Source organism: Monopterus albus, unplaced genomic scaffold (genome assembly GCF_001952655.1).
Source record: "Monopterus albus unplaced genomic scaffold, M_albus_1.0 scaffold121.1, whole genome shotgun sequence".
In the NCBI taxonomy this organism is placed as follows: Eukaryota; Metazoa; Chordata; class Actinopteri; order Synbranchiformes; family Synbranchidae; genus Monopterus; species Monopterus albus.
Window position 1 is genome coordinate 1,544,838 of NW_018128001.1, and position 13,872 is coordinate 1,558,709.

General features: G+C 48.0%; 1 protein-coding gene across 1 annotated transcript in view; it reads left to right on the plus strand.

Annotated features, from left to right (window-relative positions):
- Positions 1 to 13,872, plus strand: part of LOC109966915 (E3 ubiquitin-protein ligase RNF123-like) — a 66,610-nt gene that overhangs the window by 19,963 nt on the left and 32,775 nt on the right. The window contains exon 3 of the mRNA XM_020612161.1: positions 821 to 1,028. Within this exon, the coding sequence (XP_020467817.1) occupies positions 1,006 to 1,028 (23 nt within the window). The 5' untranslated portion in view covers positions 821 to 1,005. The remainder of the gene's footprint in view (positions 1 to 820; positions 1,029 to 13,872) is intronic.

The window sequence follows — 13,872 nt, forward strand, 5'->3', positions numbered from 1 at the left end:
AACAAGCTAACATGCCTAATAAATGAACGGCAGGCCTGATCACATCCAGCCTCATTAATACTGCTTAATGTAATTCATTTATTTACCCATTTCACGTTGACTTGATGTACTGTGCCTGTGCAGCCTGCAGAAGCTAATCACACTGAAGAACACATTTATTTAACCCTGTGTTCAATGTACACTGACTAGCCACTTTATTAGGTACACCTGTTCACCTGTATGCAGTTCAATGTACGTTCCTAATATTGTGACCCTCTCATTTATGTAGCAGGGGAGGACAGAGATAAACAGACACCTCTGAATATAATGTAGTCCAGTATAACACCACCTCTAACTATGACCTCAGTAATAAACATATAACTGAATTTATACATTTATGACAAGTTCACCAAAAACTGAAAAATTCTGCTCTTCATAAACAGATGTTAAGGCAGAGGTGTTGCACTGAGGTGCACACAGCTGTACAGGGGTACCTAATAAAGTGGCCAGTTGAGTGTATGTGATAGTATTAATCTGGAAAAGAAAAGACAAGGCCTGTTACAAAGTGGTCGTCCCATCTGAGAAGCTGGAAGCAGCAAACCTTTGGTGTTTTACTCAAAAGCAACAAATACATCTAAACAATTATGAAGTAGAGCAGGTGCCAGTTGTTTCCTGGAGAGGGACTAATCTCGGGGTTTTCACTCTGAGGCAGCGGGAGAGACAGGTGAGGTGAGAAGGACAGGTGCATGCAGGCGTTCTTCCACCAACAGGAAGTTAGTTATTGAAGTGTGTCTGCTCACCAGCACAGCATGTCAAGACTGATTGATCTTCCTTTTTCTAGGAGTCAACACATGCTGTTTGAATTCACGGGAAGTATGGCGTTCCTTAGCTGCAGAACCTGCTTGAGAATCCTGAGTTTCCTTCAGTGCCACCATGATCCAGTGACAGCTGTCTGTACATCCATGGGTCCACTGCACATGGGAGCTGCTCACTGCTCACCGTGCTGCTGTTAACGGAGACATTTTGATGATTGGACCCTGTGACTACATGTAAGAATATAGACAATAGAGTCCACAGTGAGACCCAGTCAATCAGCTGTGACTGACTTTTCAAACCTCTGCACCCAGTGTTGCAGCTCTACATAGATGAAACAGAAAAGGATATTTTTGGCTTGTGCCGTTTCCTTGCAGTCCTTCTACTGTTCTGTGATGTGGTAGTTTGTGTGTGGCCTGTAGAGAAGGTGTCTTTGTGATGTGATTTGCTCAGAGAAGATGTACAGCACACGGTGACAGCGGCAGCCGGCTGAATATTAACACCATCTGTACACGTCTATAAATGTTCTGAGGCAGGAATGTCTGAGAGCGTTCCACGGGCGCTGTGTGACTATGTTCACATGCTCAGGTCAAATCTGCTTCAGTCTGGTGAAGCACAACAGTGTGAAACAATAATAGAAGAGTTAACTGAAGGCCGCTGTCTGGGGCTTTCCTCATTTTTCATGATTAACTCCCCCAGTACCTGAAGAGGGAGTTCATTGAAATGTGCGTCCCTCTTTGGGTTTGCAGACACAAGCTTGTTGCTGTGGTGTAGCAGAGCAACTTCCTCTCTAGAGCTGCTTTCACGGCTTTTAGATTAATAAGTGACGACAGTGTTGAGAAGTCCAGGCCTTACTTTTCCAGTAGTTCTCTCAGGGAGAGACAAAGATGGGATTTCATCTGCCTTGCTTTTATTCACCCTATGCTGCTGAATAATTGATATGATAGGTTTTAGTAGCGGAAGACGAGCAGGAGCATCAGATGGGGATTCCTTCTTAATGGAGGTTTGAAGGCTCACTCATGTCAGCGTCTCTCTCCTGTGTTGTGTATTGTTTCATTTTTTGTGGCGTCTGAGTTTATATTGCCACTCTGCTGCAGTTTAAAAGCATGAATCTGCATGACAACGTGGTTCATCCCATGTGTGTAAAGGCCCCTTCATGCTTTCTGCACCGGTGAGGGTCTGTGCTGACTGTGTGTGGACGTCTGTGAGTCCGTCCGCACCGTGACACAGCCAGGCAGCTCATTCACATCACAGCAGTAAAACAAGGATGTTGTGCGGCAGTGTTTACCCCTGTGAAGCTCCTGGGAGCACAGTGCCAAGCATTAGTACCTTAACTACAGTGCTAATGTTGCTAGCTGTGGATCAGAATCAGATTTACTGGCCAAGTGCGTTGGACACACGAGGAGTTTGACTCCGGTCCAGTGACTCAGTGTGTCTGTACAATGTTCCTCTGTAAGGCAGCAAGTAGACGAGTAAAGAAGATGAGGCTGAGAGAGCAAGAAAAGAATAATAATTTGTAAACAAGAAAAAAATGTGCATTAGGAAAATAAAAAATACTAATAAATATATATACTGTATACACACACACACACAAAGTTTAGGTGGATATATACAAAGGTCGCTGTGTTTCAGACACTCGCACAGCGCTTTTAGTTTTGATAGCTGTGTGTGTAGCAGGCAACCAACTGGGGGTCGCCCATGAAAATGGTTGTTTCCGACACAGTTCATGCAGTATTTTTGACAAACCCTTTAAATTACAGCTGATAGTTTAAAGCACATCATGATTGTTCCATTTCAAATCCACTGTGGTGGTGAATGACTATACTAATGGCACAAACACTTGGGGCCTGTCTGTAGCTTTACAGTCAGAGCCTCATCTGTCTTGTTAAGAGGATTTGGAGGCAGGAAGTGATTTCTGATGTACAGTACTCCTGCCTTTTCATGAAGTCTTCCACTCCACTCAGACAGTACAGCAAGACGTATGTGTTGACTGATAATTGCCAAATAACTGGAGTCAAATATGCCAAAGAAAGGTTTGAGATGCCTGAGAACACTACAAGCTCATTTTTACAAGGATCTTATCAAAATGTATTGAAGTTGATATAAACATCAGCAGGTACATTGTTGCCAGACGTTTTTCAAACTCTCAGATATTAGATATAGTTTTCACAGATACAGTTTCAAGGCCTGGCTGTGCTGCTCGTGGATTTTCTGACTGAATAAAAGTGCTTGCATTACCTCCGTCTCTGAGGAAACGACCTGCATCACATGCCCATACTTTACTCAGCGTCTGCTGTTCCTCTACTCTGCAGGCCTTCTGATCTACAACCTGCACCAAAACCAGACGGAAAACATCACGTTCATTTGACAGGATTCAGACGCGTATCAGAAGGCCCAGTCTAGTTATTCACTGACTGTTCCTCTCACTGTCACTCACTCAACAACAAATGGCCTTGGCTCTCTGACCCGTCTGTGGCGAGCTGCTGAAGCCTGACACACTTCACACGAGCCCACAAGTAACTGTTCACTGCTGCTCAGCATAAACATGCGATTCTTCGTGTGAGTGTTGCCCTTTTCCCTGGACTCTTCCTCCTCACCTCTCCGACCTCGGCCTTCTTCACACTCACAGACACGTATTAATCTTGTGTTGCAGGCGGTGGGCCCAGAGTGCAGCTGTTTATCTGGGATGGGTCAGTGTTTAAAAGGAGTTTCTGTCCCATCTCAGCCTCTCCTCGGTGTCTGGGTGGAGATGGAGGTGGGCTCTTCTCCGGTTCAGCTCGCCTTAGATCATCGGCTCATAGAACGAGACGTGTTAACGTCTGTGTGTATGCCTGTGTGTGTGAGGACATGGGCCTGCTGGTCAGCACATTCCCTGAGTACCCGCCCCGGGGTGTTATTGGGGCCCACTGCCTTACACGTGTTGACTTTTTTCAGTGTCCTCTGGAAATCAGCTGTGTCAAAACGAAGTGCCTTCTCATCAGGATGCCGTTGAGTGCCTCAAACCTTCCAAAAGATTTATTTAGTTCATCGAGAAAACCAGTATTGTCCTCATACTGTGGTGAAGCAGCGTTATAATCTGGATTGGCCTGAATTCCTTGCCACATGTGCCTGTTTCAGCAGGCTGAGAAGCACATACTGTTGATTCTAGGAGGCTGGCTCTGAGCCTCTGTCCCAGCCCTCTTCTCTGTCACATCCTCTGCTGTCTGCATATGCTGAAACAGCTGAAGACATGTCCAGCAGCAGGATGAGCAGCGGACCCATAGATACACACACACACACACACAGCTGCCACTGCATCACTGTGGCACTGAGGGAAACTCAACAACAGGAAGATTCTCAGGCTCAGTGGGTTTAGAGGTTTGTTCTGGATGGACATCAGAGACCATGAGATCATTAGGAAGTGGACGTCACACTGAGGCAGATCAACATGTTTCATGTCTGTATGGTCACATTTGACTGTGGTGTTTGACACACATGGGAAGAATCTGTGCAGTTTTCCTGCTCTAAATAATTTGAGTGCTGTGTGCAGAGCTTCCTGGTAACCTGTGAAAATACCTGCAGTGATGAGTGTGATCCACCTCTCACGCTCTCTTTACTTTGCTTCCTCTCTGTCCCTCAGCATCATTACTGTGTGGGCTGTCGTACTGTAGAATAATGGCCTTTTCTTCGGTGACTGAGTCGCCTCATAGATCTGCATAATGATCAGCAGCTCTCCCTGGTAATTTATGTCTGCGGAGGATCTTTGCTGATGTTCAGTGATAGCATGTTGATTTGAATAATAGCATGAAAAATGAAAAGAGTGGTGTGAAGGGGAGATCAATGATGTCCTTTCTTTCTTTCTTTCTTGTTGTGTGACTTTGTATTCCTCTGTGTGTCTGCATGTGACGGCTGGACTCCAGTTTGAGCTGGTTTTGTGATGTTATTATAATGATGCAGTCAGTAGGCTTCAGTTGCACACCTGCTGTGATGCTTGTTTCCACACCAAAACATCTCTCGGGTTACATCCTGATACTGTGTGAAACATCCTTATGTCACCCAGGTCGTTCCATCTGACAGTGTGTCCATCTCAGCCAGTGTCTGCTTTGTCCTCTAACCAACCTCCACCCTTTGTGTTCCACACAGACGCCTAACTGAATGGTTGAAGAGGCTTTCATTGTGTGGCTCCACTAAGCGGGATGCACTGTAATAAACAGGTGTCATGCTAACCTGGTTTAATATTGCACAAACCACCTGACAAGGTAACTGATGCAGGCACATTTGACATCAAGGGGCCCTGCATCATCTGCTGGGACCTAACAGTTCAAATTCTGTCTGCTGTCTTCATAAAGACACTGGAGGCTGTGATCATTTTTCCAGCTGATCATTTTCATTGCAGTTTGCACAGTATTTGTCAACCTTGTTGTCAGATTGCCAAAGCATGCTGCTGTTCCATACCTGCTGAGACTATCCAGGATAGCCTGAGCAAACAGAACAGACTGTGGGGTGACACTTTACATCTCAGTGTAAGGGCTGTTGGTCCAAAGCCATTGTTTTCCACTGGATGAGGTGTTCTAGTCACAGGGAGGATAGCAGACTTCTTCCAGACCAAAGGAACAGATTGAGTATCAGAGGGCTGCTGGAACACTAGGCTCCTCTGCTCAAGTCTGTAGAAGGCCGGAAGAGACTCCATCGGGGCACAGAGATGTGTTTGAGTAAACTTTAAACAGAGGCTGAACATGAAGTGGCTCAGTCAGTAGTTTATCATCCCAGCCTGGGAGTGGATGGGCAGAAGGCCAGCTCCCTGTCACACTCCCTGTAGTCACAAATCTAAAACCTGGTGTTAAACCTTTCCAGTCATTAGCCCTTTGCAGGTCATCTCTGCAGCTGTCACATTGCTTACAGCTCGAATGGAATCCCACATACTTTGGGGATTTGACTTAAAATGTCGTCCTGTTGTTTCCAGGCTGACGTGAGTAACTGGTTCAGTTCTCTCTGCACAGTCTTCAGTCTTTTGGACCAACATCTCTCTCAGAGGTTTGGATGTTTCACCAAAGATGAGCTCTGACATGAAACTGGAGCAGTTGTAATGCAGTGTGTGACGAGATAGAGGCTGACAACCCTGTGTGTGTTGGTGTGTGTGTGTGATCACTGACGGATAGATGAAGTCTGTATGTGAAGCCAGTGTGAAGTGATTTCACATCCTGTAGAAGCGTTTGTGTGTGTGTGGTTTTGTCTTCAGATCTTTTCTCTGTGTTTCAAACAAGAGTTGAGCTGCTAGTAAACACACAGAGTCCATCTGGGCGCGGCCACACACTCACAGTTAGCTTTTACACTCGGTCCTGTCCCCAGTGCACAATCACATTCACAAAGCTCACAGCTCACTATTGCACTGTAAATGTCTCTTTCTTTGGGGTGCTTTTATTGTGGCAGGGTCGTTAAACTTCCTCTGCACATAACAACAGGAACTCAGGCTTCATTTTCATTTTAAAATGACAAAATCAACATAAACACTGGTTAATGACAACAGCTGTGTGAGCAAATATACTGGCAACTTGAAATGCTGCATCACATTGAAAGTTACAGCCCCACAGCTCCGAGCGTCACTGAGCAGCTCACGCAGCAGGTTGTAAAAGTACACACACCTAAACTGCAACAACAAACACATTTAGTAGGAAACACAATGGTGACTTGACTTTCTCTGAACATAATGATTTACGTATGTAACAAGTCACAGGCAAGTTGACAGTGAACAGACCAGTACAGGAGTACAGACCAGTAAAGTGTTCCCAGACCATGTGTTTGATTTCACAGTCCAGCCTCCACCTGTAGTGACTCCAGTTCTATGGACCAGTTTCTGGTTCTGTTCTAACTCTCACATCTCTGGGCTCAGCTCAGAGAAACCTGGTGCTCTGGTTTAACACAGACAGTTCACAGGACTTCAGACACTGAACCAGAGCCGCCATCTGTCCTGAACAGTGCTGTTGCTGTCTAAACCACAGACGCGACTGTGCGTGTGGACTCTGGTGGGACAGTCGTGGTTTTATTTATCCGACATCCACAGCAGCGTCCTCCTGTAGGTGACTGCTGCTGTTAATAAACGTGGAGCTTCATTCATTCAGAAGATACGCTGCTGGTGAACACGATCCAGCAGCAAGGACAGAGTTCAGTACACACACCAAGCTGCACTCTGGACTCTGCTGTGGTGCTAAAGCTGTGCTTTTGGTGAAGACACTGAAGGGAAACAGATGCTTTTAATGTAACGATGTAATGAGAACCTAGTCTCAGTCCAGTTGGTGGCCCCAGTGGCTGCACTCAGGGACATGCACCAGGCTTTAGAGCCAGACCACACACATCACATGTTTATGTGCCTGTTTGTGTTGTTTTTTTATTGTTCTGAGAAACCCCCACTCCCCTCAGGGCAAGGATTGGACGTTTTGGCACTGCACAGGGACGGAGACAGCATTATTATCATTCAACGTGGAATCATCAGCTCCTGTTGTCGCTCCATCAGTACACTACTAATCACATGCGCGCACACTGGTGGTAGTGTGGAACTGACCTCCCTTAGGGTGCTGTGTAAGTCTCATTACTGACGCATGTCAGGAGCATCTGTAGTCTCCACATATGAGGTTGTTGGTAATAGGGTTTCCATGCTCAGACAAGGCTCCTGCCGTACTTGGCGCTCTGGGTGTAAACACCCCTGAACTGGGGCTTTAACACCGGCAGACCATTTGAGCCTGGCTCTGTGCAGAACCAGGCTGGCGATGGGGGCAACACCTGTGATGGTGGTGATAAGTGTGACATTACCAAACAGGCAGCTGCTGATGCCCAGTTGTATTCAGTTTTTTACAGAAAAAGATCTCGTGTGCGATGGCGTCAGTCTCTGTATTAATGTAAACAAGCTTCTTCTCTCGTCTCTAATACGTCTCCCTCATCTGTGCGGCTTGTCCTTCTTCTGTCTGTGACTTTCTCTCTTCTTCTCCCTCCTGCTCAGCCACTGTGTCAGTGCCTCTGTCGGCAGGGGCTGTCAGCCCAGAGGAGCTGGTCATGGCACAAGCATTCATTAAGAAAAGTAGCAAAAACACTCAATTACAAGTAGAAATCCTGCATTAGATTCTACAGAATTACTGTGAGCAGAAGGTACTTAAAGTCAGAAGTAAAGTTCTGTTCCTGTTTTCTTCAGTTTATATTGTAATGCTGCCAAAACACACACACATCTTGTTGTTGCTGTGAAACAGTGAATGAGAAAACTGCAGCACTGAGCCTCCAGCAACATTTAACTGACCTGTGCTGAAGTGTACGCTCGTCCTTAGTGACAAGTATGTGATGTTGTCTGATGATCTAGGACAATAAAAGTACTTACAAATAGATGGACCCTGTTGAAACGCTGTGGGTTTGATGCAGCTCAGCAGTGTGTTACTCACAGAGCTGGGATCAGTGTTGTTTATTGTTGTTTTTTTCCTAACCTGACAGAAGGTGATGCGCTGAGCTGCCTTTTTTCTCTAAGATGTAGTCAAAATGTTCAACAGCTCAGACAGTGTCCATTATACCACTTGTATCTTGGTTGACTGGGTTGAGTGTCGACCCAGGGGGCCGGCCACCTACCAGTGCCATGTTGTGGAGCAGTGATGTGTAGCTGCCGCGCCCTGCTGGGGCAGCTGTCGGGCGGCGGGTCCGCCTCGTGCCGTTGGCCCGTGATTTTTGAGGCGCAGTTTCTCGTCTTACACCTTGTAAACTAGAGAAACTGTGCTGACCCTCACCTTTTGTTCACTGGCAAGAAAACAAATAACATTTGACTTTTCTTTTAAAATGAGAGTAAAGTTGTTGTTGAACGTGGAGAGAAGTATCAGTGAATGGTCGGACCGGTGCGGCTGATTATTTTGAGTTTATTCACTCCACGAAGGCTGAATATGTCTGACTGTGGCGGTACAGATACAGATGTGCACACACACTTCATCCGGTAAGTCCTGTTCTCTCAGTAACAATAAGAATGCCAACATTCAGATGGACGGTGCAGATACAGAGGTTTATTAACACAGAGACGAAGAGACGAGGGGGCAGGGAGGCAGTGGAGGAGGAAGATGCAGTGAATACAGTGAAGACAATAACAACAGAAACATGTCTGCCCTGACTGTCCCGTCAGTCCTGCTCCGTATCCCCTACACACAAGCAGATCTCTCCTTCGTCACCCATTCATTTTCACTTTTATTGTCCCCGACACAGTGAGAAATAAAAACGCCCATTAATAAAGCTTTTATAAAGTTCCACTGTCTCCAAATGAGCTCAGCACACAACACTTCTCCTTCCCCAGTATAAATCATTTCAGCTGACATCTCAGAGGTTTTTCTTTATTTATTTCCCTTTTGTTTTCCTGATGCTCGACTTTTGTTCTGACTGGTGATGACAGTAATCAGGTTCCAGGGGAGAGGAGGAGGAGGAGGAGGAGGAGGAGGGATGAGGGGTTCAGGAGCTCAGAACTAAACTTCTTCTTCACAACAGAGTCTATTTTTGCTTGGTAAAAGCTCTTCTTCTCTAGCTTGTCTACTCTAACATTCACATTGTGACAGAGCTACACTATGCAAATTAATCTGGCTCTAATCTACTGACACACCAGGAAGAAACAAACAAACAGGAAATGCAGCAACATGAAACATGTTTCTCTCTACATCTCTGTACAAGACTAGAAGGCATCTGTAGCAAATGTTTATTAAAGGTACAAGCCGTGCTTAAAGGGACAGCCCTGTGCGCTTGGTCTCCAGCAGCAATCCATGCTCAGCGTGCTTGCAGGAGCACGCTCTGCGTCGCCCTCATCTCTGATGTCCTCTCACACAGGTTCCTACCCCTGCTGTGTTTACACATCATCTCAATCGTGAGGCGGTATTCCCCCTCAGTTCCTGAATCTTCTGTCTTTGGTCTGTTTTACATCTGAGAGCTGCACTGTCCTCCCTACATCTGTCACCTCCTACCCTGTACGTGGGGGCGAGCCTGTCCTGTCACAGTGCACGGGGTCATGGCTGTAGGGTATTAGTGGGCAGACCTGGGCAAACAATAACACGTGTCAGTTTGGGTAACAGTACTCAGTCCCTGAAAATTGCACTTGGTCTGATTTACCAGGCAGGAGAATAGTCTCAAAGCAAAGAGAGGAGCTTGGTCAGCACTGGATTATTGTTTTGCTCAGGTCAGGTACTGGGTGCACTGGGAGGTGGTGAGGAGGAGGAGGGTGAGTGAGAGGAGATGAAGGTACCAGTCTGTGTCTCTCAGTCCCGTCACTGTGTCCGTGTGGTGGGTGTGTCTGAGAACATGATGGAGTCTGTGTCCCCCGCCCTCTGCTGCGACTGGCTGTGAAGCTGTGGGTGCTGCTCTGGCCCTAGCAGTAAACCTGGCCCCAGATGTCCTTGCCCCACCCCAGCTCCCGGCCCCGCCCTGAGTCTGCCATTCTGCTGCTCTCTGATTGGCTCCAGAAACACCACATGCTTGTTGGTACTGACCTTGCGGCCCGGGCACTCTGTGGTTGCCAGCGGGCTCGGGGTGAGGATGGAGGACTGGGCGTTCCCCGCCCCAGCCTCGTTCGCCAGGTTCAGGGTGGCTGTAGCCGGGGTCCGCGCTTTCAGACAGGGAGGACAGCGACAGGGTGTCAGGTACAGGTACATGAGGACCAGCACCAGGCTCACCACACAGCCCAGCAGGGTGGTGAGCCCTGTGTTGAATGGTTCTTCACCTTCGTGGTGCTCCACCACAGTCACGTTGACATCCCAGGTTTCATTGCGCTGCTGCTGTGGGTCCAGAACAATACACGTGTAGATGCCAGAATCTTCTGCACGCGCCGCCACGATCTGCAGGCTGCCGTTGGTGAACATCTTCAGTGAGCCCCTGTTTCCTGGGGGTGCAACGTACTCCTTGTTCGGTGGCACCCAGAGAAAAGTGACGCTGTGGCCGGTGAGGGTGGTCACACAGGGCAGCAGCTTCGCCGCCCCCGCCCTCACTGAGACGCTGCTGTTCTGCTCTCTCAGAGCCTCTCTCAGTGCAGTCAAGTTGCATTTCTGAAAGTAGCGGTCATGCAGCATGAAGCGCACAGTGCCTTTCTGTATTCCGTAGAGCCGGCAGGTATGCTCCTTCTTGAAGTCGCTCACTGAGGCGTACTCTCTCTGTTGCCAGAGCCTGAACAGTCCATACATGGAGCACTCACACTCCAGGGAGTTGTTGTGCAGGTAGAGTCCTTTCTGGACTGAAACAGGTAAGTTTGAAATGTCCTCCAGGGGCAGTTTGAGCAGGCGGTTTGAAGACAGGTCCAGCAGGGTCAGGTTAGGTTGGCTGTGCTCTTGGATGGAGAAGAAGGGGAAGTGCGTGAGGCGGTTATGACTGAGATAGGCCTTTCGGAGGCTTCCCAGTCCAGCCAGAGCTCTGCTCTCCACCTGGATGATACGGTTGTTAAACAGCAGCAGTTCCTCCAATCCTGGGAGCTCTTGAAAATAGTGCTGCTTCAAAACATGTAGCTGATTGGATGATAGGTCCAGGTGTCGGAGCAGCAGCCCAGATGCATTCTGAAATGCGCCATGGTGAATAACACTCAGCTGGTTGTGTGCCAACCGTAACGTCTCCAGGCGGTACAGTCCTTCAAAGGCACCCCCCTTTAACTGATTGATGTGGTTATGGCTGAGATCCAGAGTGACAGCAGTGACGGGCATTTCTCTGGGGACCTGCTCCAGGTCTAGGGCAGTGCAGCTCAGGATGTCCGAGGCACAGAAGCACCCGCCTGCCTGGGACGTGCAGATGGAGGCCTGGACGGGGCTCAGCTGGGGCAGCTGGAGGCAGGCTAGCAGCACAGCAGCAGCCCAGTATGATGGCGCCACCACACCCAGCAGAAGACCAGTGTTACTACCAGCATACAGCATGATGCCGACAGGGGCTGTGACCCGACTCGTTTCTCCAGAACTTTCCCTTTAAGAAGTTTGTTTGTTTTTCACATCCTTGGCGCAGTGTGGTTCATCTCATTTTGACGTGATCTGCACTACACACAAACAGACTCCTGACAAACTAACACACGCTGTGTGTACTTGTTTATCATTTTGGTCCCTTTACATGTGGAAGTCTTTCCTCTTCGGCTGCAGGCAAAGAGGGCCAGTGTAGATGTTTAGGTCAGTCTCTTATCATTTTATCCTGTCACGCATTCAAGACGGAAACCTTATGGGAACTGTTGTGTTTAAGCTGCGGGGCTGCTACACAATGTCACAGTAATGCATGCTCACGCTAGCTTGTGCTCTGGCATCACTGTTTATTTTGTCTGCCACCATGGCAGCCATCTGGAGGGCAAAAGAGGAAGAAAAAAGAAATGTGGCTTCATAAAAAGGCACAGTTTCTGAGCTCCAGGCCCAAACAGGCTCCTGTGCTCCCCTGGGCCTTTGTTGTTTAGCAGGCTGGAAGTCGGCAGGTGGAGCACAGCCAGCTCCTACCTCGGGGTGGAGGTAAAAGAGGAGGAGGACTTGGGGAGTAGGTTAAAGTCTAAGGGAGCTGGTGATGGATAAAGCAGTGAAAAGGGGGCACAGCTGGTAAAATGTAGCTGCTCTACAGTTCATCCAGGTGTTTTCTTCTTTATTGTCACTTGTATTCCAGCCCGAGGGACGTCAAGACATGAACCCAGCTGCAGAGCGCTCAGCTGCACTTTCTCTCACCTCTTGGCAATCCATTTATCCCACCGCTGCACCTTTGTAGCTCCGGCTGAGACACAGCTCCGTCTCTGATTGTCGTTGATTGTTTGAGCCAGTAGCACTCCGTCCTTTGGTTCCTCATTCAGGCTTCAAGCGCAGCAAACGAAGCATCAAGTTTCCCTTTGTCCACGTGAGTTCACTCAACAGCTCCCATCGTGACGGAGCCTCAGTTGTAGCATCTCTTTGTTTTCATGCCAGGTCGGGTTTTGTGAATCGCAGCCCCAGCTGTCTTCCGCCCACGGTCTGCTTTAAGTCACAGATCAGAATTGAAAGAAGTCAGCGTCCTGTCCACTTCACTCCACACGTAGGCTTCACGCCCCACACATGCTCTGATCTACTCCGCTCTTGGCTGTTTGTGGCTGTTCCTGCAGCCAGTGTGCGCTGAGCCATTCCTCTTGTCTGTTTGTTGTCGGCAGTGGGAGGATTTTCAAAAGGCTGAGCTCTCTGTGAATTCCCAAACATAACACATGCAGCTCTTTCTCTCCCCCTCCCTGAGGCTCAGAGATGGGAGAGAGCAGGATGTAAATGCAGTGAGAAAAGTTGTTGTCAGTCGACTGATGGATGCTGAGGTCTGTGAGTGTGGGTTATTTCCAGATGTGAGTGTAGAGGAGGCTGCTGTAGCTGTTTATGGCTCTGCTGCTTGTGTGCTTTCCCAGCTCCACCTCTCCTCCAGCCCAGCTCGGTCCTCCTCCCCCTCTCTTCCCTCAGCATCCTCCGCCCATTTCAGAGCCTCCTCCTCCTGCTCCCGTTCTCCTCTTTTCATTGCTCTGCTCTCGTTTCTGTCTATTTCTGTTTCAGGCTCACACTTTGTTGTTTTCATGGCCACGTCTCTCTCTTCTCTCCTCACTGGATAACGTGTTTCCCTCTCTCCCTCTGATTGGCCAGAGAGCGATGCACATGAGAAGAGCATGACTTTTCACTTCTCTCTGCAAACATGAATATTGTTGATCCAAATAGCAGAGGAATCTACAGTGAGGAACAGAAGTATTTGAACACCCTGCGATTTTGCAAGTTCTCCCACTTAGAAATCGTGGAGGGGTCTGAAATTCACATTGTAGGTGCATTCCCACTCTGAGAGACAGAATTAAATAAAAAAAATTCAGGAAATCACATTGTATGATTTTTAAAGAATTTACTTGTCTTGCACTGCTGAACATAAGTATTTGAACACCTGAGAAAATCAGTGTTAATATTTGGTACAGAAACCTTTGTTTGCAATTACAGAGGTCAAACGTTTCCTGTAGTTCTTGACCAGGTTTGCACACACTGCAACAGGGATTTTGGCCCACTCCTCCACACAGATCTCCTCTAGATCTGTCAGGTTTCGGGGCTGTCGCTGAGCAACGCGGAGTTTAAGCTCCCTCCAAAGATGTTCTATTGGACTGAGGTCTGGAGA